Source organism: Camelus ferus, chromosome 9, assembly GCF_009834535.1.
Source record: "Camelus ferus isolate YT-003-E chromosome 9, BCGSAC_Cfer_1.0, whole genome shotgun sequence".
Taxonomy (NCBI): Eukaryota; Metazoa; Chordata; class Mammalia; order Artiodactyla; family Camelidae; genus Camelus; species Camelus ferus.
The window spans coordinates 49928303-49955841 of record NC_045704.1 but is presented as its reverse complement, the minus strand read 5'-3'; the positions used below and the strand labels follow the sequence as shown (position 1 = coordinate 49955841).

At 42.3% G+C, this 27539-nt stretch overlaps 2 protein-coding genes across 11 annotated transcripts in view; one reads left to right on the top strand and one right to left on the bottom strand.

The window, feature by feature from the left end:
* Positions 1–13720, top strand: part of ADAT1 (adenosine deaminase tRNA specific 1) — a 34436-nt gene extending 20716 nt beyond the window's left edge. For 6 of the 9 annotated variants that reach the window (XM_032486777.1, XM_014566672.2, XM_032486773.1 and 3 more), the window contains 3 exons: positions 318–6125; positions 12134–12369; positions 12885–13720. The gene's annotated coding sequence lies outside the window, so the exon portion shown is untranslated. Of the gene's footprint in view, positions 1–317; positions 6126–12133 lie in introns of all 9 variants that reach the window. The other 3 variants (XM_032486774.1, XM_032486775.1, XM_014566670.2) reach the window with 3 other exon arrangements.
* Positions 13721–14273: 553 nt separating this feature from the next.
* GABARAPL2 (GABA type A receptor associated protein like 2) lies at positions 14274–24115 on the bottom strand. 2 transcript variants are annotated; one of them, XM_032486780.1, is made up of 5 exons: positions 23936–24114; positions 23550–23605; positions 22239–22411; positions 18442–18528; positions 14274–14884 (listed from the first exon to the last, which is right to left on the bottom strand). In XM_032486780.1, exons 1-4 carry the CDS (start codon positions 23967–23969, stop codon positions 18465–18467), a joined length of 327 nt encoding a protein of 108 aa, XP_032342671.1. In that variant the 5' UTR covers positions 23970–24114; the 3' UTR covers positions 14274–14884; positions 18442–18464. The 2 variants fall into 2 exon arrangements, with proteins under 2 accessions (XP_032342671.1, XP_032342672.1); XM_032486781.1 differs by lacking the exon at positions 18442–18528 and having other exon boundaries at positions 23936–24115.
* Positions 24116–27539: the final 3424 nt, after the last annotated feature.

Here is a 27539-nt window from a genome sequence, read left to right as displayed (position 1 = left end):
GAACAATAATCTGGAATGGGATGCTCTAAAAGTACCCTGCAGCAGCGCCATTCCATATGTTCCTGCATTGAGTCAGCAAGTATTGATTAGGCTGAGAAGTTTGAGTCTGCAAGTTTTGGCTCTTTGCCTGTCATACTGGACATGTGTTTTGTCCACCCAGCCTTTCTCCCTTCAGAGAGCCACCCTTTCCTGCTCTATCCATGTGAATTGGTAGAAGTGAACCTTATTCCCTGGCTCCAGGAATGTGAGCCAGACCTGAACAGTCCTGGAACTGTTGCCAGAGCTTTCAGGTAAGATTCTCTCTCCTCTTGTGTCAGGAGCTGTAAGCGCCATGCAGTCTCGGGGCTGCCAGTGGCTGCCTTTGCCTGCTGCAGAGAGACAGCCAGCTTGTGAATGAAAGCAGTGAAGAAGGAAACAGCCAAGAAAAATCAAAGCTCTCATGACCTTGTCTGGATGCCGGAAGCTAATGCCTACTCTGGACTTCAGTTATGTGAGATAAATTCCTGTTGTTCTGAGTAAGCCCATTTGACACCGTTTTCTATGATTTTCAATGGAAAGAGTTCTGTCTAAAAGGCCAAAAGTCCCTAAAGCAACTCAGCAACAAACCTAGCAACCAATCCTGTTTTCACTAACCTCTAATATTTAACTATCAACCTCTTTACTTCCTAATTTATTAACTGAAAATGGAAGCTCTCTAAATTGGGATTATTCAAGATCCTTGTAGGTTCCTCAGCATTTTTTATAGCTTTAAATATTTTTTAATAACAGCTTTATTGAGATATAATTCTCATACCATAAAAATTCACCCATTTAAAGTATACAATTTAGTGGTTTTTAATATATCCACAAAGATGAGCAAACACCACCTCAATTTTAGAACATTTTTATTCTAAATTTGGTGGGGAGCACTCTTTGACATAGTATAGTACCCATTAGCAGTCACTCCCCATTTCCCCTCAACCCCCTAACCCCAGAGCAAGCAGTCATCTACCTTATGTCTCTATGGATTTGCCTATTCTAAGTTTGTGTGTAAACATATGTTCTCAATTTTTTTTAATTACAGAAGCAATGCATAAGCTTTTCATAACAAGTTGTCCTTGAATTTTTTTCTGTAAGAACTTCTGTTAGCAGGAAAGAAAGGCAGAAATATCACTACCCGAAAGTTAGGCTCTCCCATATGCTACTTTAATCAGAGAGATCCTTTTGCCTGACTCCAAATCCTGTGATATGGTAGCATTTAGGATACCTTGATTGGCAGAAGCTTTTATCTACAGAAGATTAACAGCCACAGCTTTCTGCTGCTGTTACCTGATCTATTGCCCCCTCCTCTCCAATTTTTTTCTCTTGGAGCATTTTAAATTGAATCCTAACCATCATATTTCACTCAAAAAATTAACAATGATTCCTTAATATCTATTATGCAGTCTGCATTCAGTTTCCCCTGTTGTCTCATAAATGTCTTTTGACTGTTCATTTTTTCAAATTGGTATCCAGAGTCCACACAGTGCATTTGATTGAGGTATCTTTTACCTGGCTAAATCTGTAACAGTTCACTCTCTTTTTTATGTGTTTAACAAATGGGTCCTTTGTCCTGTAGCCTCTCCTCCACCCAGGATTTGGCTGCTTATTTCCTCCAGTGTTGATAACAAGTTCCTCTGTCCCACATATTTCCTATAAATTTGCAGTTACATGCTTGATTAGTTTCAGGTTCAGCTCATTTGCAGGTGATTCTGCACACTTCTGCTGCATCACATCTAAGGGAATATAACATCTGGTTGTCCCACTTTTAGTGATTGATCAGTGGGTTCAGTAGTATCAGCCTAATCTATCCCATTATGAAGTTCCCCATCACCCTTTCACATAATACAGCTGTGTTGAGGGTCTCCAGCACCACCCCAGTTTTGATTATTCACTAGATAGACTCTCAGAACTTAAAAAGCTGTTTTACTCATAGTTACCATTTATTACAATGAAAGGATTGAAGTCAGCAAAGGGAAAGCAGTATAGACAAAGTCCAGGAGAAAGCCAGCACTAGTTTCTGGTTGTCCTCTCTGTGCTAATCATGTGTTTCTGATGCTTTGACATCTTAGCCTTACTGACCCTGGAGAAACTATCCCTCCCAGGGCTAGCCAGTTTCTAGAGATAGTTAGACTCATCCATGAGTGCACTTTTTATATGAAAACCAACCAATCCAGAGCCCATACCCCAAACACCCCTTTTCTGGGGCTCTCACATTCCAGGCCACTACCCACCTGCCCTAGTCACCTAAAAAATAGGGACAGTCACTGTGCCTCAGAGTCCTCCGAAATTCGTCAAACTAGCCAGTCCCAAACCTGCTCCCCTGCCTGGCCCCTCCCTTTCCCTTCACAATAAGGGCTCTTGCCCACATTTCATCCTAGCTCCCTCTGCCTCCTGTTCACCCTGGTGCTTCCCCATATGGCTCCTCCTGGCATGGCATGCCCCCTCCTCCTACATTTTAGAGACTCTCCCAGGGGAGTCACACACACAGCACTTAATTCCCCTGGCAGGGGTGTGTGATGTGTGACAGTACATGCAAAGTGTTGCCAATCAGGGAAGCTCACCTGAGCCTCGGGTGCTGACACCCAAGGATACACAGGACAACCTCCCACAACAAAAAATTAACCAGCCAAAAATATCAATAGTGCTGAGGCTGACAAACCCTGATCCAGGGATCATGTTCTAAAGTGATTTGAAATAGTTCCTCTCTAGTTATTGCTCCAAATCTATACACAGTTAATTTTGTCTTATTTTGCTTTCAATTTTTAGGGAGGCTTTTTAAAAAATTATGTAAACTATTTATGTGATTCCCAAGTTAAAACAAGTTAAAAAAAAAAAAAAGATACATTCAGAGAAGTCTTCCAACCTTATCCCCTCCCCTCTGTTTCTTCCCGCCCTCAGCAGTAACCATTTTTATTAGTTGTTGGTGGACATTTCATTATCTTTTGAATGCTTTGTGAATAACCTACATTGAGTATTTTGTATTTCTGCCAGTGTATCTTTTGGATAGATTCTTAGAGGTGGGATTTGCTGGGTCAAAGGGTAAACATATAATTTTTCTTTGTTGAAATATGTCTTCAAAATTGTTTCTTTTTTTAAATTAACTTACTTTAATTTTTTTAAATGGAGGTACTGGGGATTGAACTCAAGACCTTGTGCATGCTAAGCATGCACTGTACCACTGAGCTATATATACCCTCTCCCCCAAAGTTCTGTTTCTTAATACAATGAGTGCAAAAAGAAAAAAAAAGCAAAATGTAGGACAGCATAACTTTCTATTTCTATTAAAAAGAAAGTTGAAACAAAGGACCTATGTTTTGCTAAACTGTCTCTCAATAGATACACAGGAAACCACTAACCAGGGCCTATGGGGAAGGAAAGGGAATGGCTGGGGCCTGGGAGTGGAAGTGAGACTTTTCACTGAATACCCTTTGTATTTTATTTTTTAAAATTTTGAACCATGTTAATATATACCTATTTTTTAAAATAAATTTTAGGAAAGAGAAAAAATGGGAAAAGTCTTAAATAGTTTTAAACTGTAGGAACACCACAACATACTAGAGTGACGTTGTATAGGGAAGAGGGACTCAGCATGCTTTAGGCAGCTCTGCTTGTAATTCCACACAGTTCTCTCTTTACTAACAGAATGGTTTCTGGAATTTGGCTCTTTCAGCATTGCTTCTTCTTCATTCTGTGTTCATAGTGGGCTCTATGTTAAAACTATGTGTGCATAATTTTTATTCTCTTTTTCTTTAGAATTTCTAAAGCCTGGCTTGATTTAAATAATTTTGTGCATTTATTCCATGTAGTCATTTCTGCCTCAAAGCATGGAGTTAACTGCCTTTTTTATGGAGTTTCTCAGTGCCAAGCATTAGCTCACTGTCTGGGGAGACAAACTGATGTGGAGAAAATGACCCGTGCTGGCCACCAGTGCTCCACTGGGAAGAGAAGCAGGCCCCATCTGATTTTGTCGTGTCTGTGGCTGGTGGAAAGCTGCCTGCACCTGGACCTTGGCAACACTTTTTGGCTTGAAGACGATGTTCTGAGCACGCATTAGCCAAAGTTTTCCAATTTCTAAAACCCAGATCCCTTGCTGGCTAGTTAATAGCTTAGGACAATGTGAGGTTTTCAGCTGCCACTATCCTCCTGTGATGATGTTGGGGAAGTCAGTGAGCTGTTAAAAGGAGTCCCACTGCAGCAGAAGGTTGTCGAAACTGGGGAACAGCTTCCAAGTAGAAAGATACTGCATATGTGCTCACTTTCAAGGGCTCAAGCAATTCTTTCCATAGGAACAAATGCAGCTACTGTGACGGAATGGAGGGATACAAAAGGAGCCAAGGAGGCAGATATTTTGGAGAAAGCAACTTTATTTTCCAGAAGGAAGAGTTCTTTTTATACCACATTTTGAAGAATCATAGTTGGCCTTCATATCTTATAAACGTGAATCCCTTTAAACCTAAATATATCTGTACTGGGGCTAAGACTGGCTTTCTGGAAGAATTTCCGGCTGTATCCAAAACAAATCTTAAGTAGTACTTGTGGTCCAAAAGGGGGAGAAAAATTCTACAAAAAGACACTTCAGGGCTGCAGGCAAAGTCACAGGCATTCAATTTTTATTTCTTAAAACTGGGGTCCCAAAACTAACCAAAAGGGATAGAAATGAGAACAGGGGTTGTTGCCTGGTGGGGGAAGATGGGAGAAGGGAGTTGAGTGGGGTAAGGCCCGAGGGAACTTCCTAGGATGATAGAAACATTCTGTGTTTCTGTGTTGATTAATTTGTCAAAATTTATTAAGCTCTACACTTAAGATCTGTGTATTTTATTGCATGTAATTATATCTCAATATAATAATATAAAAAAAACCCTAGTCCTTATTAATTACTTGGCATAGCAGAATAAACTTTGGTCTGGATATTAAAGTAATTATGTTCTAGTACCAACCCTGCCACTACTTCCTATGTGGACGTGGAGAGAGCATTTAATCTCTGGCTTCTAACAGGATACCTGGTCTAGAAAATGAGGTCCCAGGATTAGGATGCTCAATTTTTTCATCTGTGAGATAGGACTCCTCATAAAAATTCTCAGTTGGGTAGATAATGGAAAGACAATTTTTCTGCAGGAAGGTAAGCCCACTGACACTTTGAGATATGTGTGGCCTCAGTCATGTTGGTAGCAAGGGAGAGGTGGAAATATTTCTTGTCTTAGTAGCCTGGGCTCTGAATTTTGGTGTGGATTTTTTGTCCTTCATCCCAATGAGCTGGCAGGGTGAGGAACCAGGTTTTAGAATTAAGCTTGTTAAGCAGTGCTTTTCAGTCTCCAAAATGCAGGAACGTGTCTTGATGGGGAAAAGGCAAAGGCGGAAAGTCGCTCCAAGTGGGGACCCAGGCTGCCAAATGTTGGTCTCAAACACATGTTCCCTCAACTTGGGCTTGGCTCCAAAAGGAGAAGAGCTCACAATGGAAACAGTGATGGCTGTTTGCTCAGGCAGCCTAGAGAATGAAAAGCGCATTGAAACCCAGCAGTGTCTCCGTGGGGAGAGGCACCGTGGGCCCCTGGGTGGTGAAACCAACCTGACAACAGAGCAGAATCACAGGGCCCAGTCCCCGCATCTTTCTTCAGTTTAACAACAGACCTTTATGTGTGACCTCTGAAAAGACCGCTGAGAAATTAATCTGTGGGCAACCCACGCTTTGCCCAGCAGTAGATGCATACTCAATCTAGTTTGCCCATTTTCATTGCTTTAAATTCTGTTAATTGAGACAAACCAAAGAGATCTTCTAAATGTATGTTCCCTGCTCTCCCCTCATCCCCTAAAGTTTCATCAACCTCCTTTTTTATTGCTACCACTTGTGGACTATTTTGTCCTCCAGTGGGTGCCTTTTCAGTTGGTATTTTCATGTTGTACTTTCCTTATTTATCCAGCAGTATTGTGAATGCCCTCCTGTCCTAGCACATCAGTAACTGCTGGGCTGAGAAACCATCTGGCAGCAGGAGAAACAAAGCTTTGGGGTGATGGAGTGGCAGCACCATCTCCACTGGCTCCAGACAGTTCACTCACCTGTGCCAACACAGGTGGATGGCTCAGCCCAGCTCTGCCTCTTGTGAAAGGTGAGGACCAATGTGAGTTTGTATTTTGCTTGCATATACTTTGGGTTTTTGTTTTTGTTTTCTTGGGAGGAGGTAATTAGGTTTGTTTATTTCATTTATTTATTTTTAAATGGAGGTACTGGAGATTGAACTCAAGACCTCTTGCATGCCAAGCAGGCACTCTACTGCTGTTCTATACCCTCCCCGACTGCTTGCATATACTTTGGAGGAATTCTATTCTAGAATAAAGGAGGGTGCATAAACTGTGGTGCAAAGGTTGCAAACTCAAGTATATCCAGGAATAGGAAACTGAAAGAAAGTAGGTGGAATGATCTGGAAAATATCCCTTGTCCAAAGAGGAGCCATTATTTTGTCCCAGCTGACTGTTGCCAATCATCAGAATTTTTTCAGGAGAAGCAAGAAAGTTGGATTTTTACGTACATGTCTAGAGGCCACAGACAGACACAGGCCTTCAATCTGTAGCGTCTGGTTTAGCAGAACAAGGATAGATTTTGGCTATAGACCTGAGTCTGAATTGTGGCTCCAGGATGTACTGGGTGTGTGATACTGGGTAGGTGAGTGCATTTTCAGAGTGTCAGTGCCCTCACTTTTGAGATGAAGGCAGCACCACAGTAGCAAGAGGCTCCACAACCTGGGAGAGGGAGGGGCACAGGAAGGTCTCATAGGCCCAGTACACTTGAGCAGAGGTGAAGGGGAAGTATTAGGGGCTGGCAAGCAAAGAGAAATGGTGGTGCATATGGGGACAGCTTTGAGAGAAAGGTACTGGAGGTTGAGAATTCACCGTATGCAAAGGCCAGAGATGAGAGTGCTGCATGGCTGGGCTGGCGGAGTGTGGAAAGGGTTGGAGAGGCATTTGGAGCAAGTTGGGGAGGACTTTTAAGTCCTGGGAAGGGGAATGGTTTTATCCTGATGACTCAGCATTTTAGGGGTATTAGAGGAAAGAGTATTGAGTTGGAAGTTGCATTTTAGAAAGATCACTCTTCTCTATAGCAAGGGGGATGGATTAGTTAGGGGCAGAGATAGTGGCATGCAGACCATAATTGGGGGGTTACTGTAGTAATCAGAACAGAAATGATGAGGCCCAGACAATAACGGTTTTATAAGCCACAGGGAGGGGACTGACTTGAGAAATATACAGAGACTGGTAAGGCTGATTGGCTGATTGCAGGTAGGGGATAAGGATGAGGGAGTATTGAGGGTGGCTCTCAGGTTGCTGTGCGGGTGAGAGGGTGGAAGGAGGTGCTATGTATCAGGGAGGGGATCCAGGAGGAGGAGCTGCTCTGGGGTGGAGAGGCGGGGGTGTTGGGTTGTAGGCAGTGGACAATGAGCTCAGACTCTCAGACTCTTCTGAGGAATTTCTGATTCCAAGGGACCTAGAGTGGACATTTGGAAAGACTGGTTTGGGTCTCAGGAGAGAGACTGACTGAAGATAGAGATTTTGAACTCATCTATTTACAGGAAGTCTTTGAAGACATAGGTTAGGGAAAAACCATCCAAGGAGAATGTGTATGGAATGACAAGAAAAGGGGACCTGGGACTGAACCCTAGGAAACATGGAGAGTTTAGGAACAGGGAGAGAAGCACAGGAAAGAGTGTGACCAAGAGGCCAGAGGAAAATCAGGAAAAAGCCAATTAGGAGCTTCAAAGAGGGAGTAATCTGGAGTGTAGAATATATTCAAATAAAGAGAGACAAGGAAGGTAAAAACTAAGAAATGTGTGGTCCCCTCCAGCCCCCAACTGGGGGACAAGGTTATTTTTGGTAACCTTAGCAAATGCAGAGTCGGGGAAGTGGAAGCCAGCCTCTCCTGGGTTGAGGAGTGAAGGAGAGTGAGAAATACAGGCACCGTGTGCTGTTCTTTGAGAAGGATCCAAGCTCTGTTCTCACTGATGTAACTTAAAAACAAAAAGTTATGCAATAGTTCAAATATAACAATAAAAAGAAAATAACAGTAACTATTTTGCTATATTTGCTTCAGGTTTTTACTTTCTGGAGAAATAAAGCATTTCTTTGTATTTGAAACTCCATATCTACCTTCCCTGATACTCTTCCCCTCCCTCCGTTGGGTAACCACCATCCTCAATCACATGGTTTATACTTTTATTACATAATTTTCTATCTGTGAGCAATACATATGAATGTTTTCCATGTTTTTAAGCTTTATAGAAATGATATGATGCTTCTGCAACTTGCTTTTTTCATTCATCAGCACCATTTTGGAGATTCATTTCTGTTAACATACAGAGCTCTAGAGCATTCATTTTAACTGCTGTATAGTATTCCTTTGTGTGGATATACCACATATTACCCCTCCATTCTCCTGTCGACAGACATTTAATTGGTTTCCAGTTTTTGGCTCATACAGACAAGGCTGCAGTGATCATTCTTGCAAATGGATGGAGATATTTCTATGATATATACTAGATGTGGAATTTGCTACGTCACAGCTTATCTGCATCTTGAACTTTACCGCATATTGTGAAATTGCTTTCCAGTGTGATGGCACCAGTTTATAACCACAACAGCAGTTTATGACGACTCCAGATGTATCATATCTTCCCTAACATTTTATATGTTGAAAATTAAATTTAGCCAATTTGATGACTGTAAAATGACTTCCCATAGTTTTACTTCCCTTTGTATTTCACAGGGCCACCAACTGTATAGTGTAAGCCTGTATTTTTCAGTGCAGAGTTTGTGCACTGCACAACTCTAAGGGGCACTGTTCACACTGTAGACTTTGTGAAAGGCATGCTCTGTAGGGTTGGTGCAATGTACAACATATACAGTGGCCTTGAGAAGATAAGGATTATTTGTTATCTTTTGCCCATTGTTCTCTTGGGTTTTTTATCTTATTAGTTGAAAGAGTTATTTATTTGGATATTCTTTTTTGGTTTATATCTGTTGCAAACATTTTCATCTAACCTGCAGCCTCTATTAATTATGCTTATAGTACCTTGTTTTTAAATAAAAGTTTTTCATTTTTAAATTAAAATGATAGATTTTTTAAAATTCCATAATATATTTGGTCACCTTTTATTAAAGAGAGGTAGAGTGATATTCTCATTTAATGAGTCAAATCTTTTGTGATACCAAAACAATATTTCAGCATCCCCTCAGTAAAAATATTAACTGAGGAAATAAACATAATTTTTAAAATTTTAATGTACTTAAAATTATCACTTTTTTTTTTTGTAGTTTGTCTTAAGAAGCTGTCCATCCCAACTCTTAAGATCATAGCTATTCTGAATTTTTTCCCTCGATTTTTTTTAAAGTTTTGTTTTTCCTCATTTAGATCTTTAATTCATCTTGAATTTATTTTATGCATGATATAATATAGGAGTCTAATTTTTTCATATATATAACTGATTATAAAATAATGGATTAACTAGAATATCATTTCCCCTTTGATTTTTCACACCATCAATGTATTTTAAGCACAGGTCTGTTTCTGGGTCTCTGTTGTGTTCCCTAGTTTGTCTATCTCTTTGCCATATGGCATAGTCTTAATTAATTACTGCTAAGACAAATCTCCCTGGCTTGTTTTTCTTAACACTTCTTGGTTATTCTTGGCTTTTGCTCTTCTACATGGATTTTACCATCAATCCTCAGATTACACACACATACACACAAACCTGATTGGAGTTTTTATTGAAATTGCATTAAACTCACATTAATCTGGGGGTAATATACATCTTTACAATGTTGGATCTTCTCATCCTTAAATACAGTATACTAGTATATCCCTTGTTTAGATCTTCTTTTATGTCCTTCAGTAATGTTTTATCATTTTCTCCATGAAGGTTTTTACACGTCTTATATTGTTTATTCCTATGCACCTATAGATTTTGCTCCTATTGAGAATGAGATTTTTTTCCTATAATATTCCCTAATTGGTTATAACTGGTATGTAGAAACATCATCAATATTTGTAACTAATCTGGTATCCAGCAACCATGGTGAACTTTATTTAATTTGTATAGATTCTCTGGATTTTTCTATGTAGACTATCACTGTCTGCATATTAGTACAATTTAGTCTTCCTTTCTGATTCTTATGCCTCTCATTTACATTTCCTCTCTTACTACATTAGTTTTATGCCAGAACAATTTTATGCCAGAGTAAACGTAGTGATAGCAGACTTTAATAGCTTCTTTGAGATATAATTCACATACCATAAAGTTTACTCTTCAGACTTCCTCTTTTAGTTCCTAATTTTAGTAGGAATGCCTCTAAAATTTTACCATATAAGTAACCAGTTGTTAACTGTTTCATCATTTCCCTGGTGACCTGTCATGTCACCTCTGACATGTTTTACACACGTCTGTTTCTGGGTTCTCTTCCGTTAATGTATTTATCATTCTTAATGTAAGCACCACACTACCTTACCCACCATAGCTTTATGTACTAATGTACACATTTGATGTAGATTTTTTTTATGAATTCCCTTTATCAAGTCAAAGAACTCTAAATTTGCTAAGAGGTTTAAAAAAAAAACTATACATAGGTCTTGAGTTGTTTCAGGTGCGTTTTCTTCATCTATGAGATGATCATATAGTTTTCCTCTGTGTGATCAGGCCACTCAACATGGCTGTTCTCTTGCTCTGTGTACAGTCTCTACATCCCCTGCTCGACCAGTGCCTGCTTCACCTACACACAATTGACCTCCCCTCTTAATCATAGAGCCTAATCAGTAAATGCCTATGTATTTGCCCCAGCCCTAGCTAGTGATTATTCTAATCTTTAGATCAGAAAGGCTCCACCCTGCTAGTTTATCAAAGGGGCTATGAAGGACATGCCTCTCTGCTGGTTTCCTCCATTTCCCCTGTACCTGGTAACCATCCCCCTCTGACTGCTGCCAAGTCTTGCCTGCCATCTGCCATCCTTGGTGCAGTGTCATTCCAGGACCCTTTTGCTTCAGACACGTAAGATCCCCTACCCATTAAGCCATTGATGTCTCTGTCGCTGACTCTGGGCTCTTTCTTCAGTCTGGAGGCTGGGCAAGTACAGGGCTTGCAGGCCTGCAGAGTGCAGCCCAATATTCTCCTTTGTTAAACGTGGTATGTTTTCATAATAGACATAATGATGAACTATGTAACTGATCCTTGTGCTAAGCTCTACTGATCGTGATTGTCTCAGTAGACTGATGAATTTTTGTTTACTATTTTATTTATGATTTTTCTAAGTTGATAAATGAGATCGATGTATAATTTTTCTCATAAAGTTTTGGCATTGAGATTTTCTAAAATGAATTTGTGATTATTCTCTTTTCCTAATCTCTGAAAGTTTAAGAAAGGGTTAAGGGTTTCTTACATAGTTTGATAAAATCTTACTCGTTTCTGTTAAGGACTAGAGTTGGGGGAGATTAGATACAACTTTTTTCTTTTTTAACTTTTAAAACCTTCACTCATCTGCTGCATTTTAAAGGAAAGGTTAACAAATCCATTTTTATTGATTAATATTATAGATAAGGCTGCTTTCTTCAACAATTTTTATAGGTAATAGCTATTCTCTCCTCTTTTCCAATAATACTTTCTACTATAGCACTTACAACATTGCTTTGCAATTATTTATGTGTTGGTTTACCACCAGACTGTAAGCTCCTGGTGTAGGGGGTAATGCTTTATTCATATTTGCCCCAGTGTCCAACACAGTGTGAGGCACACTGTAAATAGAAAAAACACACACACACACACACACACACACACACACACACACACACACACACACACACACACAATGATTTGATACTGATACTGCCAACTATGTCTTTCCTCTTAAACCGCAAGTTTGGCGTCTCAGTTCTGCCTCTGGGTAGCAGGGTGGCTGGCTGTGAGAATTACACTATCTTGTGAGGGCTTTTTGAAGATGAATTGCAACAATGTTTGTAAATCATCTGGTATATCCAGTAAGTGCTGAAAAAATGCTAAGTATAAACTACTTTTAAAAGAAAAATAGTTGGCTTTGGTGACACTTGCCTTTTGATTTCCTCCCATCTATTTCTTCTCAGTTCCATTTGTGGATTTGTGGTTGTGATACAGAAACAGATGAAAATGCCTTTGGAAGAGGTCCTCCTCCATGTCTGTACCATGTGGTTAAGGAGGGGTTCACCATTCCTTCCCACAAGCCCCTACCCCAAGCAGGGAGTATTACCTGAAAATTGGGTTTGCCTCTTGGTGGGTGTTGAACCAGAGGACACACCTAAGCCAAAGACTGGGAGATGGAAGGATTTATAACTTGCAGCAGGTAAGGAGAACACCAGGGATCTGCATTTTGCTCCCAGAACAGCAAAATTGGGAAAGTTTTAAGCTAAGGTTACATGTATATTCATGAAGGGACTTGGGCAATCAACAGAGTCCAAGCTTTAGTGGATCGAAGTCACAAGGGTCAGAAAAGGTCAACATCATCATTCCTTAGGTTCCAGTTGATCTGGTGGTTGAGCCTTTCAGGCTAATCATTACCAGTGAAACTGAACTGGGAGTTTTTACAATTGATACATTATCTTTGCTATTGTTACTTCCCTTGCCTGATTACTGAGACCTGTTCAAGGATAAGCATTATGGCCAGGCTTAGATCACAAGATGGCTTAGGACAAAAATGGCTTCTCTTACGTCAAGAAATCCATGCCTGGTTCTCTTTCTCTGGGGACCTCCTACCCCATCTGCTTACAGGAAGGGGTAGGGGTGCATAATTCAAGTAAGATCAGAGCTCCCCCAGGGACTTCTGACATTGTTCTCAGTAGAAATGCTCTTCTTCCACAGGAGTTGCTAAACTTATGGGGTCATCTTTGCCATCACATGGAAAGAATCTGCCTGAAAATGAAGTCAATATAGAGGAAAACAAAAACCTAAAGATGCAAAGAGTTCTGATGTTATCATTTGATCTTTGATTCGAGTTATGCCTGAAGCCAGTGAACCATCCCTTCATGACAGTTGAAATAACTGCCTTTTTAGAGCTTAAGCCAAATCTGAGTTGGGTATTTGTCACTGCAAACAACATTCCTTATAACACAGAACTTGTTCCTTCCCTGTACCTTGCTGAGGGGTTAGTTTCTACCTGCTTCTACTGTGGAATTACCAGCAAAGACCACCAAGAATTTATTGGGTCATGTTTGGAAAAGACCAACAAGATGCTTATGACAAGAATGTTTCCTCTGATCTCAACTGGGAAGCTGGTATCAGTAGAGAGCTTTGACAGGTTGCTTATTAATTTGGTAAAGATGAAGTTAAAGATCTTTGTTCCCTCCCTTTTGCTTGACAGTCATTTTAACTACATGTTCTTAGATACCTGGTTTCTTTATTCTGTGTAGAGCTCTAGCCCCCAACACAGTCTGAGGAAGATTTAGGAAAGCAAGCATTTCCTCTTAGATGCATTTGTGTCCTAGCAAGCCTACATATCTATCTAATTTGTGTGAAATCATAAAACGTGTGACCTAGAAAAATCTAAATCTTGATTTTTAGAAAGAAAGGATTGAAGAGCAACACCTTAATGACTGCAGGTACACATAAAGGCTATATGTATATGGTTATCATTCCAACATTGTATCTATATTCTATATACTACATATGACATAGTAGTAAAAAAAAAAAAACTGCAAGCAACCCAAATGACATTAATAGGGGACTAGTTAAGTAATAATGATATATCCACAAATGCAATACTACTTAGTGTAAAAATAAATGAAAAGGCTTTCTATGACCTGATATGGAAAGATCGCCAGGATATACTGTTAAATGAAAAAAAGCAATCAATGTATGTAAGTATATATAATGCGTTTTCATTTGTATAAGAAAAAGAAGAAAATAATTTGGACATGTATTCATATTTAATTGAACTTGCAAAAATAAATTCTGAAAAGAAACAAGAAGTCAGTAAAAGTAATTTCCCTTAAGGCGGAGGGTTAGGGTAGTCAGACAGCAGTGGTGGGAGAAGGACTTCTAGCTATATACCTTTTTATAGAGACTTGTTATCTGAGACATGTGAGTATATTAACCACTTGAAAAAAAAAGATCCCCCCCCCATGACAAAGGCCACTGCTTCCTGTTCCAGCTGTGCTGCCATGGGCCCCACAAATCCTCCTCCTGACCTGGTAGACATAGGGCTGCTTCTCATCTAAAAGAACGTGAATAAAGGACATGGTCACACTGCAATGCCTTTATAAGAGGAAGTTTTATTGTTAATTATTTACCTTAATAGTTTTAGAAAGAGGAACAGATTAGCTTAGTCCAACATGACTGGCAGTTGGCAAAATCTAGTGAAGCAAGTGTCCTGATTGCTAAGGATTTAATTTGGATGCTTTTAATACTTAGCCATCTAACACTTCATACATAATCCAGAATAGATGCAACATCCCCCTCCCTTGCACTTTTAATTCCCCACCTCCCTCACTTCAGTATGGAAATATCTTCATTAAATAAGATTTCCAGAGGAACGAGTTCCCTGGAGAGTGTAGCCATGAGGACAGTGCACAAAAAGAAAAACTCAAAATAAAACTCTGTATGATAATTTACTAGTCTAAGGAAACAAAACCTTCCAATATATTAAGAAATAAATCCAGTTACAAATGCACTAATAGGTCTATGTGAATAGGTTCTGGTAGGGTAACTGAAAATGGCTGGCTATTTACAAGATACACAAGCAGGAATGGTGCACCTAGCCCAGCACTGGTCCTCAGAAGCCAAAAGTGTTCTCTCCACTGTAGGCCACATACAAGAATCCATCTTCATCTTTTTCCTTCTCGTAAAGCTGTCCCATAGTTAGGCTTGAAAGAGAAAAACAAAAAAACAACACTGAGAATTGGGTTTGATTACTGGCTCCAGATGTTGGGAGAAAGACGGCTTGACGCTAAGGAACTTTACTTAAATTAGCTACTCTCTGTCACACCTTTGCTAGTAGCTCATAAAAGTAATTTGGGAATCAGTAGATAAGACTAGAATCAACTCTCCATCCTCCAGTCCCAAGGCAAGGCTATTCGACCCACCCTCCCACCAACTAAATCCTTCAGAAGCCAGCTCTAGCTCCTAGGGTGGATGTGGCTGGTTAGTACTGGTTAATGCTTTCTGAATTCCAGGGGAAGGGAAAAAAATTAAGCAAAGTAAGAGTCTAAGAGGCCCATCCCTGTGTGGGTGGAGAACAAAGATAAGGAAGAGCGATGTGTTTTCTTCTCCTTCAGGCTGGTCTATTTGAAGATTTATAATTTGCACCTAACATGATAAAGAACAAGTGGGTTCACTGCTGTGGAAGCGCCCCCGCCAGAAACCCTGTGCTCCAGAGATCTGCATCGGCGTCATCAAAGGGAAGTGACTTTCCTCTCAGCTCTCAGATTGTATCTGAGATCCAAAGAAGTCCTGCCCAGTCTTCCTAAGAACCCTCCAGAAATAGATACTGCTCAAACTAACCATGTGGGTGGTAGAGCTGGCTTTCCTTTAGCAGTAAATCAGACTGCAGCAGAGGAGACCTAATCTAGTTCCAGTTCTCTGCCATGAAACTGAGCTGTACTGGCTCCAGAGTAAGACTAGTAACGCCTAGAGCCCCAGGCAAACTCTGGCCACATGACTGCACTATCAGAAACGAGCAGGAGGCGCAGACAGGTGCTAAACATCAGCATGACCATGCGTGTGAGGTCAACCAGAACCAGCAGTGACAGTGGTCTGAGAGCTGGCTTCAGACATAAGTCACCAGACAGGACAGGTTGCAACAGATGCTTCAATGCAAGACTCAGTAAAACAAGGGCCAGCAGGTAGATAAAGAGGAGTCCAAGGCCACAACCTGGTGAAGCATGGACTGCCCTACTCTGCTGCTTTGCTCCTGTGGGCTGTGTTGGACCTCCATGTGAACAGGGATACAGACCGCATTTATAAAGGGTTGGGTTTTTTTTCCTACTCTTCCTGCCCATTTTCTAGCTTAGTTGGTTGGCTGTGTGGGTAGATGAGAATTAGTAACAATGTGGGAGTGGATGAGTATGAATACAAAATGGCCTGTCATTGGCATCTTGTACAATACAACTGTGCTTCCTGCGAGGATCTCTTAACCTGGAATTTGTAAAATAAGGACTCCCTGAAAAAGCACTGTCCACTAGAAATTTCTATGATAGAAATGTCCCATTTTTCTGCTGCCCAATACAGTAGCCACTATCTACATTCAGCACTCGAAATGTGGCTCATCTGAACTGCAGTATGCTGTTAGTGTAAAACATACACAAGATTTCAAAGACTTAGTATGAAAAAAAGATGTAAAATATCTCAATTTTGATTACATGTTGAAATGATGACGTTTTGGATATACTAGATAAATATACTATTAAAATTAATTCCATCTGTTTTTTAATGTGGCTACTAGGAAATTTTAAATTACCAATGTGGCCTATGTGCCATTTCTGTTGACTACACTGCCCTGGAACATGCTAGGGCTTGTGGGGCAGTGGGTAGAGGGCGGAACCCCTGCTCATGACAACACCTGGAGTGGTGAGGGTCTCAACCTCAGCTGCATATCACAGTGAGGAGCCTGAAAAACAGCTCCATGCCCAAGTCCCACCCCAGACCAATTAAATCAGAATCTCTGGAGGTAGGACCTAGGCATAAGTATGTTTTTAAATACCCAAGATGATTCCATGTGGAGCCAAGTTGGGAAACAATCCCTTTGCCAGAGGGAGAGACACTTACTTTTTTTTTTTTTTTTGGAGATGCTTATCTTTAAGAGCATGAAATTAGGCAGCAGCATGACTGACAAGCCAGAAAGTGGAATGAGAGGAGTCAGTAACTGGCAAAGGACTTGAACAAGTAGATGAGTCTTCAAGAAGACTTTTACCCTGCTGGCTGGGAATGCCCAAATGAACCCAGCTTTTTTCTGAGACTCCTCAGAATGAAGAGAAGGGGAAAACAGCTACAGCTATTGCCACAACTCTTTCTCCACTTGGTACAAGTGTCCAGGGTGACCCTGGTAAGACCTGAACTACAATCTCCCCACTACCATTACCAAAGGGGTTTGGTAGTAGAAGCAGCGGACACCTTTGTGCCTATGTCAAGTCTGGTTCCATCTGCCAGACCAAGTTCTGCTGTTCTCCTGGCAAGTTAGAAGCCCAAGGACAGTGGCTCTAAATCCTGCTGCTGAGTTAGAAATACTTGAGGAGCTTTATAAATCCCAGACTCTCTGAATGTTGCCCACAGTGAACAATGACCATGGAACCACTACTGTCTAAGGCAGGCCCTGAGACTGATGGGGTCAGGGGAGGGGGTGCCTGTAAACATGTGGCACTCTGTTTTTAGATTCCACTGTCTTTTAAGTAAAATTGGGTTTACAAATTTGTTCAAAAGTAGCCTAGCAGCTATAGAGGCTGACCATAAAAATTCTAATAGCAAACATTTATATGCCTAGCACTGTTCTAAGTGCACTACATATGTTAATTCTTTATCCTCAGAAAAGTCTTAGGAGGCAGGTACAATCATAATCCATAGTTCACAGATAATAAAAGTGAGGCACAAAGAGGTTAAATAATTCACCCCAGATTACAAAGTTAGGAGACATTCTGACCATCAAGCTGTGCTGCCTCTAAGTGAATACACAACTTGATCTGTTCTAATGGCCTAATGTCAGCATCCTTGTACCTTCTGCAGAGATCTCCCTTAGAACAGTGCTTCTCACACAAACAAACGTGCAGGAGTCACCTGGACTTCTTGTTAAAGTGTGTATTTAGATTCAGAAGGTCAGGGTCAAGCCTGAGACTACATTTCTAACAAGTTCCCAGGTAAGGCCACTGCTGCCAGCCTCTGCGTCACACACTGAACAGCAGGTCTTAGCACTCACCCCTTCAGATCCTGTAATTTGACAGCTAGATGGCTGTACCTAATGACTTTAAGAGTCCTTTCACTGTTCTCCTTTTCTCTGCCATGCAGCATCGTGTGGAAACTTTATTTAGCTGGCAGTAGCACCATGTCCTCATACTCAGGGTATCCCTTGGGCAGGAACTTGAAAACTGACAATGCTCAATGCTGGAAGCTAAATGCTCCAGTCAGCAGCCTGTGATAGAACACCTGATTCGAGGTGTCCCTAGGTGCCGGGAAAGAAGACCACTGCATCTGTACAGTATGATTTGAAAACAGTACTTGTGGGACAGGTCACACACATACAGAGTCAGAATAACTTGGCCTGGAGCCAAAAAAGAGCTGGGCAACAAATATATTTTAGAAATATGTATTTTTTAAGTCCTATTAAAACAGAATAGCCAAGTGGAAGGGCAGGATGCCAAAAAAAAAAGCCCATTTTCAGCAGGCAGCGTACAGCAGAAGGCTGGTGTATCCCTTTAGGACAAGTTCCACACACCTCTGAAAAGACAGGTTCCCCTCTCAGAATTCACAGAGGCCCAAGCCACACAGCACCAGGCAGGCTGCTGCTGGAACACCAGAGGATCTGAAAGCACAGAAGCAGCTCTAACACATCTGTTAAGCTAAGCTGTACAGGCTTGCTGGATTCCCTGACAATTCACGAGCAGTAATGCAACTCCAAGGCTTCCCACCAAAGTTACTGGCTGCAGGAGACTCTCAAAGATGGCCCCCAGTCCCTGATACACATGCACGTCACTGGCATCAAGTATTACATGGGCTCACCCCAGAAGGATGCTGCTGAGTACTGGGGGACTGCCCGCTTCATGCTCTGAGTCTGACAAGGAAAGACATGGGAAAAGCCAATGGCAGACTTATGCCATGGAGCCAAGCTAAGGGGTGGTGGGACCCTGAAGAACTGCAGGAAATAAACATAAACTGTCCCCTAAAACCCTGTCCCCCAGCCCTCCATTCAGGATCATACAGATCTAAACAAACTAACCAATAATAAAGGCACTTTCCAGAAGGATTCACATCCAGGAATGGCCATGCTGCTGAGGGCAAACTAGTTTTAAGCTACTCAACAGCCTATGAATTGAGGGAGGCTGACCTAGAACTGTGTGGATGCCCAATCCCTGTACAACCTCCCCTTGGCCCCAGCCAAGGTCAGGTTGTGGAGGCTGTGGGATCCAGCCTGACTCATGAATTGGCTAGAACGAGCACACCTGGTCACCCATCTGCTCTGAAGCCCACGTGCTTCCACTGGACCTGGATTTATCTCTTTTGCAGCAGGGGCAGAATGGGTAGGGGGAGGTGGGAGGACAGTGGCCACTGCTGTGGATCCCGGAAAGGCACTGGCCTCAAAATGAAAATTAACATGGCCCTAAAGGTGCTTCAAGATTCTAAAATACAGAAATTAACTGCTACTTATTTCTTTTATTAGATTTTTCTCTGATATAAACTCTATTCCACTGCTGAAATAAACCCTGTTCTTGAAGAGTATTTACCCAGAAATTATCAAAAATGCTTAATTTAAGCAAATTTCTAAATAAAGTCTGAATGGACTGTAAGACATCACAACTTCTTTTACTTAGTACCTCTTTAAAAGCCAGGAGCAACTAAACACCATAATCTTAAACAGCACAGACTTCTCAATGTAACATTCCCAAATTATAACATGTTAGATATATTTTATTTAATAACATTCCTGTTTCTATTTTAAATAGAGGATTAACAAGACTCTAGTCTGTGTTCTAAACAAAGACCAAAAGGCAGGCACTGCTGCCATGACTGGAAACCTGTACACTGATACTCTTTCTCAAGTCCTGTCTGCACCAAGGCATAGTTTTCCTTCTGGTTTTGGCCTGATTCTGGATGCAGGCACCTAGGCAGAGAATTCAACTTTCCAGTGCTAAATGGGAAAAGGCAGTTGAGAGCTCCCCTTTCTAAAAAAAAAAAAACAGAACTCAGAATTTAGTAAGTAAAACTTTTAGGGACTTGCTTCTGTCTCTATTTCTAGATTCAATATTTAACACTAACTAAACAATAATCATGTTATTTTACATGATGGTTGCCTGTGTTCCACAACACTCTCCCAAAGTTCTGCTCCAAGGCAGAAATAACTGAAATTACTTTCGCTCAGCCTCAGACATAGCAATCCTTGTGCAGCGCTGTCTGTTATGGGATGGGGGAGGGCTCATCCTTTCTCAACTCTGATTTCCCCAGCCACTCTCCAAAGGCTGCAAGCACTGGCTGAAGGTTAAGGGAGGCCCCACGCTTCCCTGAGGAGGCTGGGAAGTGCTAAGGAAGAGGCTGCTGCATTGCCTTGGGGAGGAAATGGTGAAGCTGAGTTAAACACCAGCTTTAGGAAGGAGACTGGTAATTCTGTTTGTACAGCCATCTGGTTGCATAAAGCCCAATGACGTCACTTGCCTCTTTTGTTTATAAACAAATTTGTTTTTAAGAATAAAAACCCCAAACACACAAAGAACTACTGTATTAAATGTGGGGCAGGAAGTCATTAATTGGGGCCAAAGGCACTGAAGGGCCTGGGCAAAGAGGCCGGTTAGTGACTTGGGTCACTGGTATAATCTGTTTTAAGGATTCTTACCAGGCTGGAAAGTCAAATGGGACTTAGAGAGAAAATGGCACTGAGGCAGCCTCTGCTGCCCTGAGAATCACTTTTCATTTCCAATTCTATTTATATCTCAGGGATAATGGGGGAGAGGGCATTAGTTAAGATCTGCAGCCATTTTCATTGCTAGACTAACGTAACTTTAACGTCTCCAAAAGCCTGCTGCATTCCTTTCAAGAAGTATCAGAGGATCAGAACGGAGGAAAATAAAACTCAATGCCATAGGTCCTAGTCACCTACTTCCTCCCAGGAAGCCACCTCCAGGAAGGAGAAAATAAAGGGCTGCAGAAGTTGCAGGTGGTATGAATGAAGATTTACCTCCCCCACCACCTTAAGGGAAGCTGAGATTGACCACAGATGCCCAGGGCTTCACCACAAGAGTGTACCCAGCACCACGCTGCTCAGAGGCCTGGGAAGGAAGGCTGGGAGAGCCCAACGGGGCGACAGATGACCCCTGCCAACACCACAGCTTCTGAGCTACAGCTGTAAGCAGACCAATGGTACCCACAGGCAGGGCCTGGCCTGCCTCCTCACACAGAACCTTGGCCTAAGGGAAGACTCTTCCATTTCTCCCCTATCCTCTGCCAAACACCAGGAAGTGGGGGTGGTGGAGACTGGAAAAGAGAAAATCAGACCAAAAAGTGCCGAGTTTTCTACCTTTCAGGAAAAGGACTAGAATTTGGCTTAGGCCTCTTCTGGAGCTTTCAAGGATTTTCAAAAGAAACCTATTTTAGCCACATTGGGCTAGATCCCAGAGCTTCTTAGTCTTAGCTTTGGAAGTACTACTTTTGGGTGTAACAAATGAAACTTAGTTTGGGTCACCAAGATGAGATGCAGCCAGGAATTCATACTTGGGAGGAGAGGGACCAGCATCTGGCTCAGGGCCTAGAAGTACTCAAATCAATAATGGGAAAGGACCGACCAGCAATTCAGACTGAGCCAGAAAATCTTCCTCTTTCCTCAGGGGACTAAAGCTGGGCTGTCAACTACCTAGAAGAAGGGAATTATAATGCCCCTGCCTAGATTCAGGCCCCAGGTTATTCCAAAGATTACTTCCAGGCAACACAATGGCAAGAGCAACAGGGCAGTTACTGTGAGTCAGAGCAGGTGATACCAAAGGAGGTGTAAGTCTGTAAAGAGACCTCAGGGCCCTTGGCTGGACAGCAGCCATTTCTGCGTACTTGAGGACCAGGCAGCTACTCTCAAGGTACTCTAACAGTGGCCAAAGCTGAGTCTGGAGAGCAAGCAAGCAGGCAGGGTGATTAACAGAAGCTGAGCTTCAGCAGGGCCCACAGCTCCTGGGGGAGAATGACAGGACTTATTTCATGGATCATTTGAAGAAAATCTCATTTCAGGCTTCAGTACTAACAATGGCTTAAGCCTAAGTTAAGTCCCCAACTGTTTTAAAGGATTCTTGGGTGTCTGAGGCTGGATTTCATCTTTTTTGTTTTGTTTCTTTGTTTAAGTTCAGGCCTCATTCTATTTTCTTAACCCAAAGTGCACTCCCATCTATTGCAGCCCTTTCTTATTTTCCTTGAACTCCTAATGTCAGGGAGCATAAAATTCAGATTTCCAGTCAGGACCTCTAAGAGTTTTCAGACCTCCAAAGTTTTGAGTTCTATAAGCAACCAAGCAGATGGCCAATACCAGTAAACACCTCTCACCTGGACTGTGGGACTGTCTTATCCACAAACAGGAAGATTGCCTTTTCAGAAGGAAGCTGGATCCTTTTCCTGATGATCCACATGAACTGAGCCACAGTGATGTCAGATGGAACCAGATACTTCCGCTTATCAATGTCAACAATCTGAGAGCCTGAGACTTTTTCCACAATCACCTGTGAAAGCAAAGAAAGGTCAGGAATGGATTTCTAATATGAGGCTCTGGTCTTGCATTGTTGAAGAGCTGATGAACAGTGTGTGGGCAAGGAGGTGGGTGGGAAACTGCGTAACATGAGAAAATATACCCCTGACTTAATAAACCACACACTCTGGAGGTTAAGAACTGATATAAATGTGCTACAGGGAAAAGGTAAGTGCTTTTCTGTGGTCAGTTATTGTACTTCTCATCCCTGATCTCACCATGCATGAAACACAGCCCTCAATACAGAGCTTTTCAACCTTTTATCTGACAGACCTGAGAATATCTGGTGAGGGTTCCCTCTACAGCCTGTTGCCCCAGGACCCCAGAATGGATCTGCCTTCACACTACAGGGACATGAAGATCCTACGGAACACAGAAAATGAGAATGAACGGACTAATGGGAATGACTGGCAATCACAGCCAGCCAAGAACCAAGCTCTTCATTTGGCCTGTTGCTTCTCTCTGAACTAGGTTTCAAACTTATTTCCCTTGCCCCCTCCTCAAAGGAACTGTTCACAAGCAATGAGCTACAATAACACATCTGGATGTCCTTTAAAAATCAGTAAGGATTACAGAAACTATCTCCTCTACCATGGAAGAAATGCAAGATAATTAATATTGATTAAAGGGAAGGTACTAGAAGCAGCTTCTCAGATTTTTTTGGTCAGGAAAGGAGAACAGGGTCAGAGTGAGAAAAGGGAACTAGAAGTGAGGTAAAGATGGAGGCTCAATATTAAAGATGAATGTCCTGAGACAAAAGTACCACCTGCAAGACCGAAGTGACAGTCTTCCTCCAACACCAGTCCCCAAAGTGGCAGTGACCTGTTGCCCTGTCCTAGAACATCGTTCCTTACATAATTGGCGAGGGAGCCCAGAGGCTGCAGACAGCTCACTGGCCTAGATCGGGAGATTCAGCACTGAGGTATCTTGAACAGCACCAACTCAAGCCCCTCACGCCCTGGCCCAAGGTGGCCCTTACCCAGTTTGGCCCGTCTGCAACTCTAACTGGAACTGTAATCTAAACTTGTCAACTGTTGAATGGCCTGCGGCCCTATCACGGGTCCTAGACGGCAGGGGTGACAGCGAGGTGAGGGGGCGGGGAGTCCACTTACCGGAACCCGGTCGGGATATTTCGCTCGGATCTTCGCAGATTCCACACATCTGTGTTCTATGGGAGAAACACACCGGGCTGACAGTCGCACCTGCCCGCCGGCCGGCTTCTGGGCCCTCCTCTCCTCCTCCCCCCATGACCTGCGCAAGCCCCAGGTCCTCGTTCGGGAGTCCCGGAGACCTCGGTCCTCGGTGCCCTGGCTTCGGTAGGGCCAGTGGAGGGCGGCGCGGGGTCCGTAGACAACCGCCCGGGGTGCCAGGGCCTCGGCGACCCGACCCCAGAGCGAGGCATCCGCCCCGCCCGGCCCAGCCCAGGGCGGCCCGAGTGGGGGAGGGGGCCCACCCGCCGCCCCGGCCCCCATGGCCCGGCCAATGGTCTAGCGCTTACCCAGCGAGTGGTCTTCCTTGAACATCCACTTCATGGCGGCGGTGCGGAAAGGACGCAGACGGCTCTCGGAGCCGCGGAGTTCAGCGCACCAACCACAACAACAACGACGGCGGCGGCGGCGGAGGCGGCGGCGGCGGCGGCGGCGGCGGCAGTGACTACAAGGCAGGCGGGACTTCCGGCTGCCGGAGCCAAGCAACGGGACAGGGGCGGGGCTTCCGGCGCCTCTCGCAAGCTCGCCGCGGCTAGGGGCGGGGCTGGAGAACACGCCTAGAGAGGCTGCCGGTGGAGTCGGGAGGACAAAGTTGGGGGCAAGGGTGTCTGTGAGGGATACTGGTGACTGGGGAGGGGATTCTCGGGAACTGGTGACAAGAGTAGGGTATCAGTGGACATTAGTAACGGGAAGGGGTGTGTAGGGGTCTGGCTGATAGGATAGAGCTCTTAGAGCGGACCGTTCATTGGAAGTCTGACCGGGGCGTTGGTGACAAGAGGGGGATTTTGGAGGTATGGATGACATAAGAGGGGTCTGTTTATGGCATTGACAGTTTGAAGAGTATTGTTTGGAGTGGTAATAGGTTGGGGACTCACAATCTGGAGAGTGTGACTAGTTTGAGGGGACTGTGTGGGGAGAGGTACTGAACCCCGGGGTTCAGGATTGGGGACAGCCGTAATAGGTTGCGTTGGGCCTAGAAATTGAATTTAAACGAATCCCATTTCCTTTTCTTATTCATGAATAAATGTTTGAATAAACATTTAAGAAAAGTATCATAAATATGCATTTGAGGAGTATTCGATCACATTGATCACAAAGAGACCCCTTAACCTTAATTGGCAAAGTAATGAGTTAGAGATGACTGTAAGACTCGAATTCCCCTGATAGCTGGTCATGAGACAGGTTTCTTTGGCAGGCAGCATAGGGTTCAGCAATCACAGCCTAAGCTATGTGTGTGCGTGTCACCTGCCTGAGCATTGAGGTTTTCCAGTGATGTCATTCCTTTCTTCCTCAGAGTCATCAGGGCAGTCTGCTGTGATTCATCATCTATTTATGAGCTGGTGAATATGTAACAAGATATTTCCTTAATTGGGCATATGATCCTTGCCACGTGCTTGTGATTCTGATGCCTCTGAAAGGCCTGTATGTTTGAACGTTGTCATCCATCATTTCCTCAGTTGAAATTCCTGATAAATGCTGTGGAATCCAACTTCGTTCTAAAAGTATTTTTGTTATTTTAAGATTGTGTGTCTGAGCAGTTAAATAGGTGTTTGCTTGCTTGCTTATTTTTAATGAAATGAAAAATCCTTTTAATTTTATACCTAGAAATTACTGTTGTTCACGTAGGAGCCTTGTTCTAGGTGTTGGGGAAAAGCAATGAACAGAACAGACAACACCTCTGCTTTTAGGGAGTTTGCATTCTAGTGGGACAAAACAAAACAAAATGCTAGGTAATGACAGGTGCTGTTTAAAAAAATTAAACATGGTTGGTGACTAGAGTGATGATGGGATGGAATCCTAATTATATAAAGTGGTTGGCGTATTCTAGGAACAGGAAGGAACCCTTTGTGGCTGGAACTGAATAAGTAAGAGGGAGTGTGTTAGGAGATGAGATAAAAAGTATATAGAACAAAACTGTTGATCTTTGAATTCCATATGAAGAACTCTGGATTTTATTAAGAATGAGATGAGAAATCAGTGGAGGGTTTTAAGCAGAAGTGTGACATGATATGACTTTCATTTTTAAGTGATCAGGCTAACTTCTGTGTAAACAGTAAACTATAGGGGGTTGAGGATGAAAGCCAGAGAACAGTTAAGAGACTATTGTGATAATCCAGGTGTAAGAGATTATGCTGGCTTAGACCAAGATGCTGTCTGTGGAGGTGGAGGGAAGCAGCTGTATTCTAGATATATTTTGAAGGTAGAGCCAACAAAATTTGCTGATCAGTTGGATGTGATCTATAAGGGACAAGTCTATGTCACAGTTCTTGGAAGGATGGAATTGTCATTTACTGAAATAAAGTACAGCCAGTTTAGGGAGTGAGAATCAAGAATTTGGTTTTATATATATTAAGTATGAGATGCCCAGGAGACACATCCAAGTGAAGACGTAGAGTAGGTGAGTGGATTTATGAGTGTCTAATTCAGGAGAGAAGTTTTGAAGCTATTGAACTTTATGATGAGATCAGCTAGAGAGTGAGTATAAAAATTAAAATACATATTTTGCAAATAGAATTAAATACTGAGGAATGAAGACAGTTGTTCCCCGTCTGATAGTCAGTGAATGAATGGAGGAGTTAGAAATTGGACTCAAGACCCCTGCTTCCCTTTAGAGAGCTGGTCATTGTGTACTAGTTCAAAGCATGTGTACACTGTCTTGCACCTGGAAGAGCTTAGTGTACTTCTCAGGGGAGAGATCCACTACTCACCAATTTACAGACATGTCACCTGATGGTCTCAGTGATGTCCAGAGTCTGTCTTCCATCTTCACCTACCTTTTTCTTTTTCCAGTTCACCTTTCTAATTGGTTTCTCTTATCTGCCTTGATGATATGCATCACCTTCTTTACCTATTGGTTCATTATATTTAGCTTATTGAATGTTCTAAGGACACTGGATGCCCTCCTTGATGGGGTAGTTAGTTGTAAGAGGTGAGTCAGGAGGAGAAATAGGATAATGAATATATGCAGTTACACATTAACAGGCTTATAAAACATGCAGAGTAAATTTCAAATGTTGGAAAAGTATGTGAACATGGATACTGAGGGATGGCTAGGGCAATGGGGGCTGACACAAAGCCAAGTAAAGTTTACCAAGAAAGACTTCACAGAGAATCTGGATCTTAGGTTTCAGAGAGAAGGGTACATTTTCCAAAGTATAAACTTTCCTTAACAGATAGAAACAAAGGCTGGAGTTGGAAGAGGGAACTTGGAAGCCAAAGGTGTAGTGATATAAATGCCAAGGTGAAATAAATGTTGCAAAGTGTTAAAGCAAACACTCAGGAGTTCTAAACTGATTCAAAAGACCCTGGAAAGGAGCATCTAAAGAGGAGTAGAACGTGATTTAAATGCATAGTTTTAATAGAATGACTTTCTTTCTCCTTGGAGGTAAACTGCATAAAACCCGAGAAAATTATGGAAATGGAAACTGAAAAGTTAGTTCTCAGTACTGAATGTGTGAAAATTACACAATATACAGAATCTTTAACATTTAAAAAAACCTATTAGTCTCTCAAAAAAAATGAAATAAAACCACAAAGAGTAGCTTCCTCAAGTCATGGAAACAAAGAGTAAATATTAGTATCCATTATTATTAAATACTTTTGCAAAGCTCATGGCATCTCAGGGGAGGCTGAAGCACTGCATACACCTAAATTCTTAGTGGTCACTTCCCTCTGTTTCAGCAATGACTAAACTGACACTAGCAACAGTATGTTTCCTTCTGCTGAAAGAAGATGGTTTGGAGGCAAACACCTTTTCCTCAGAGAAGAGCCACCCTCAGGAGGTAACATTAGAACCATCTATTCTAAATATTACTTTAATGGTTATGTAAATAAATGAAAGACATTCACTTAAAGCATAGATATAATATAATGTCAGAATCATAACAGATTTAA

What these genes read in the sequence shown, in the direction of transcription:
- GABARAPL2 (XM_032486781.1), bottom strand. Translation starts at nt 23,969, where the DNA reads ATGAAGTGGATGTTCAAGGAAGACCACTCGCTGG. An exon ending in AATATCCCGACCGGGTTCCG is followed by an intron (nt 22,412 to 23,549) that starts GTAAGTGGACTC and finishes TTGCTTTCACAG; the next exon opens with GTGATTGTGGAAAAAGTCTC. An exon ending in AAGACAGTCCCACAGTCCAG is followed by an intron (nt 14,885 to 22,238) that starts GTGAGAGGTGTT and finishes TTCTCTTTCAAG; the next exon opens with CCTAACTATGGGACAGCTTT.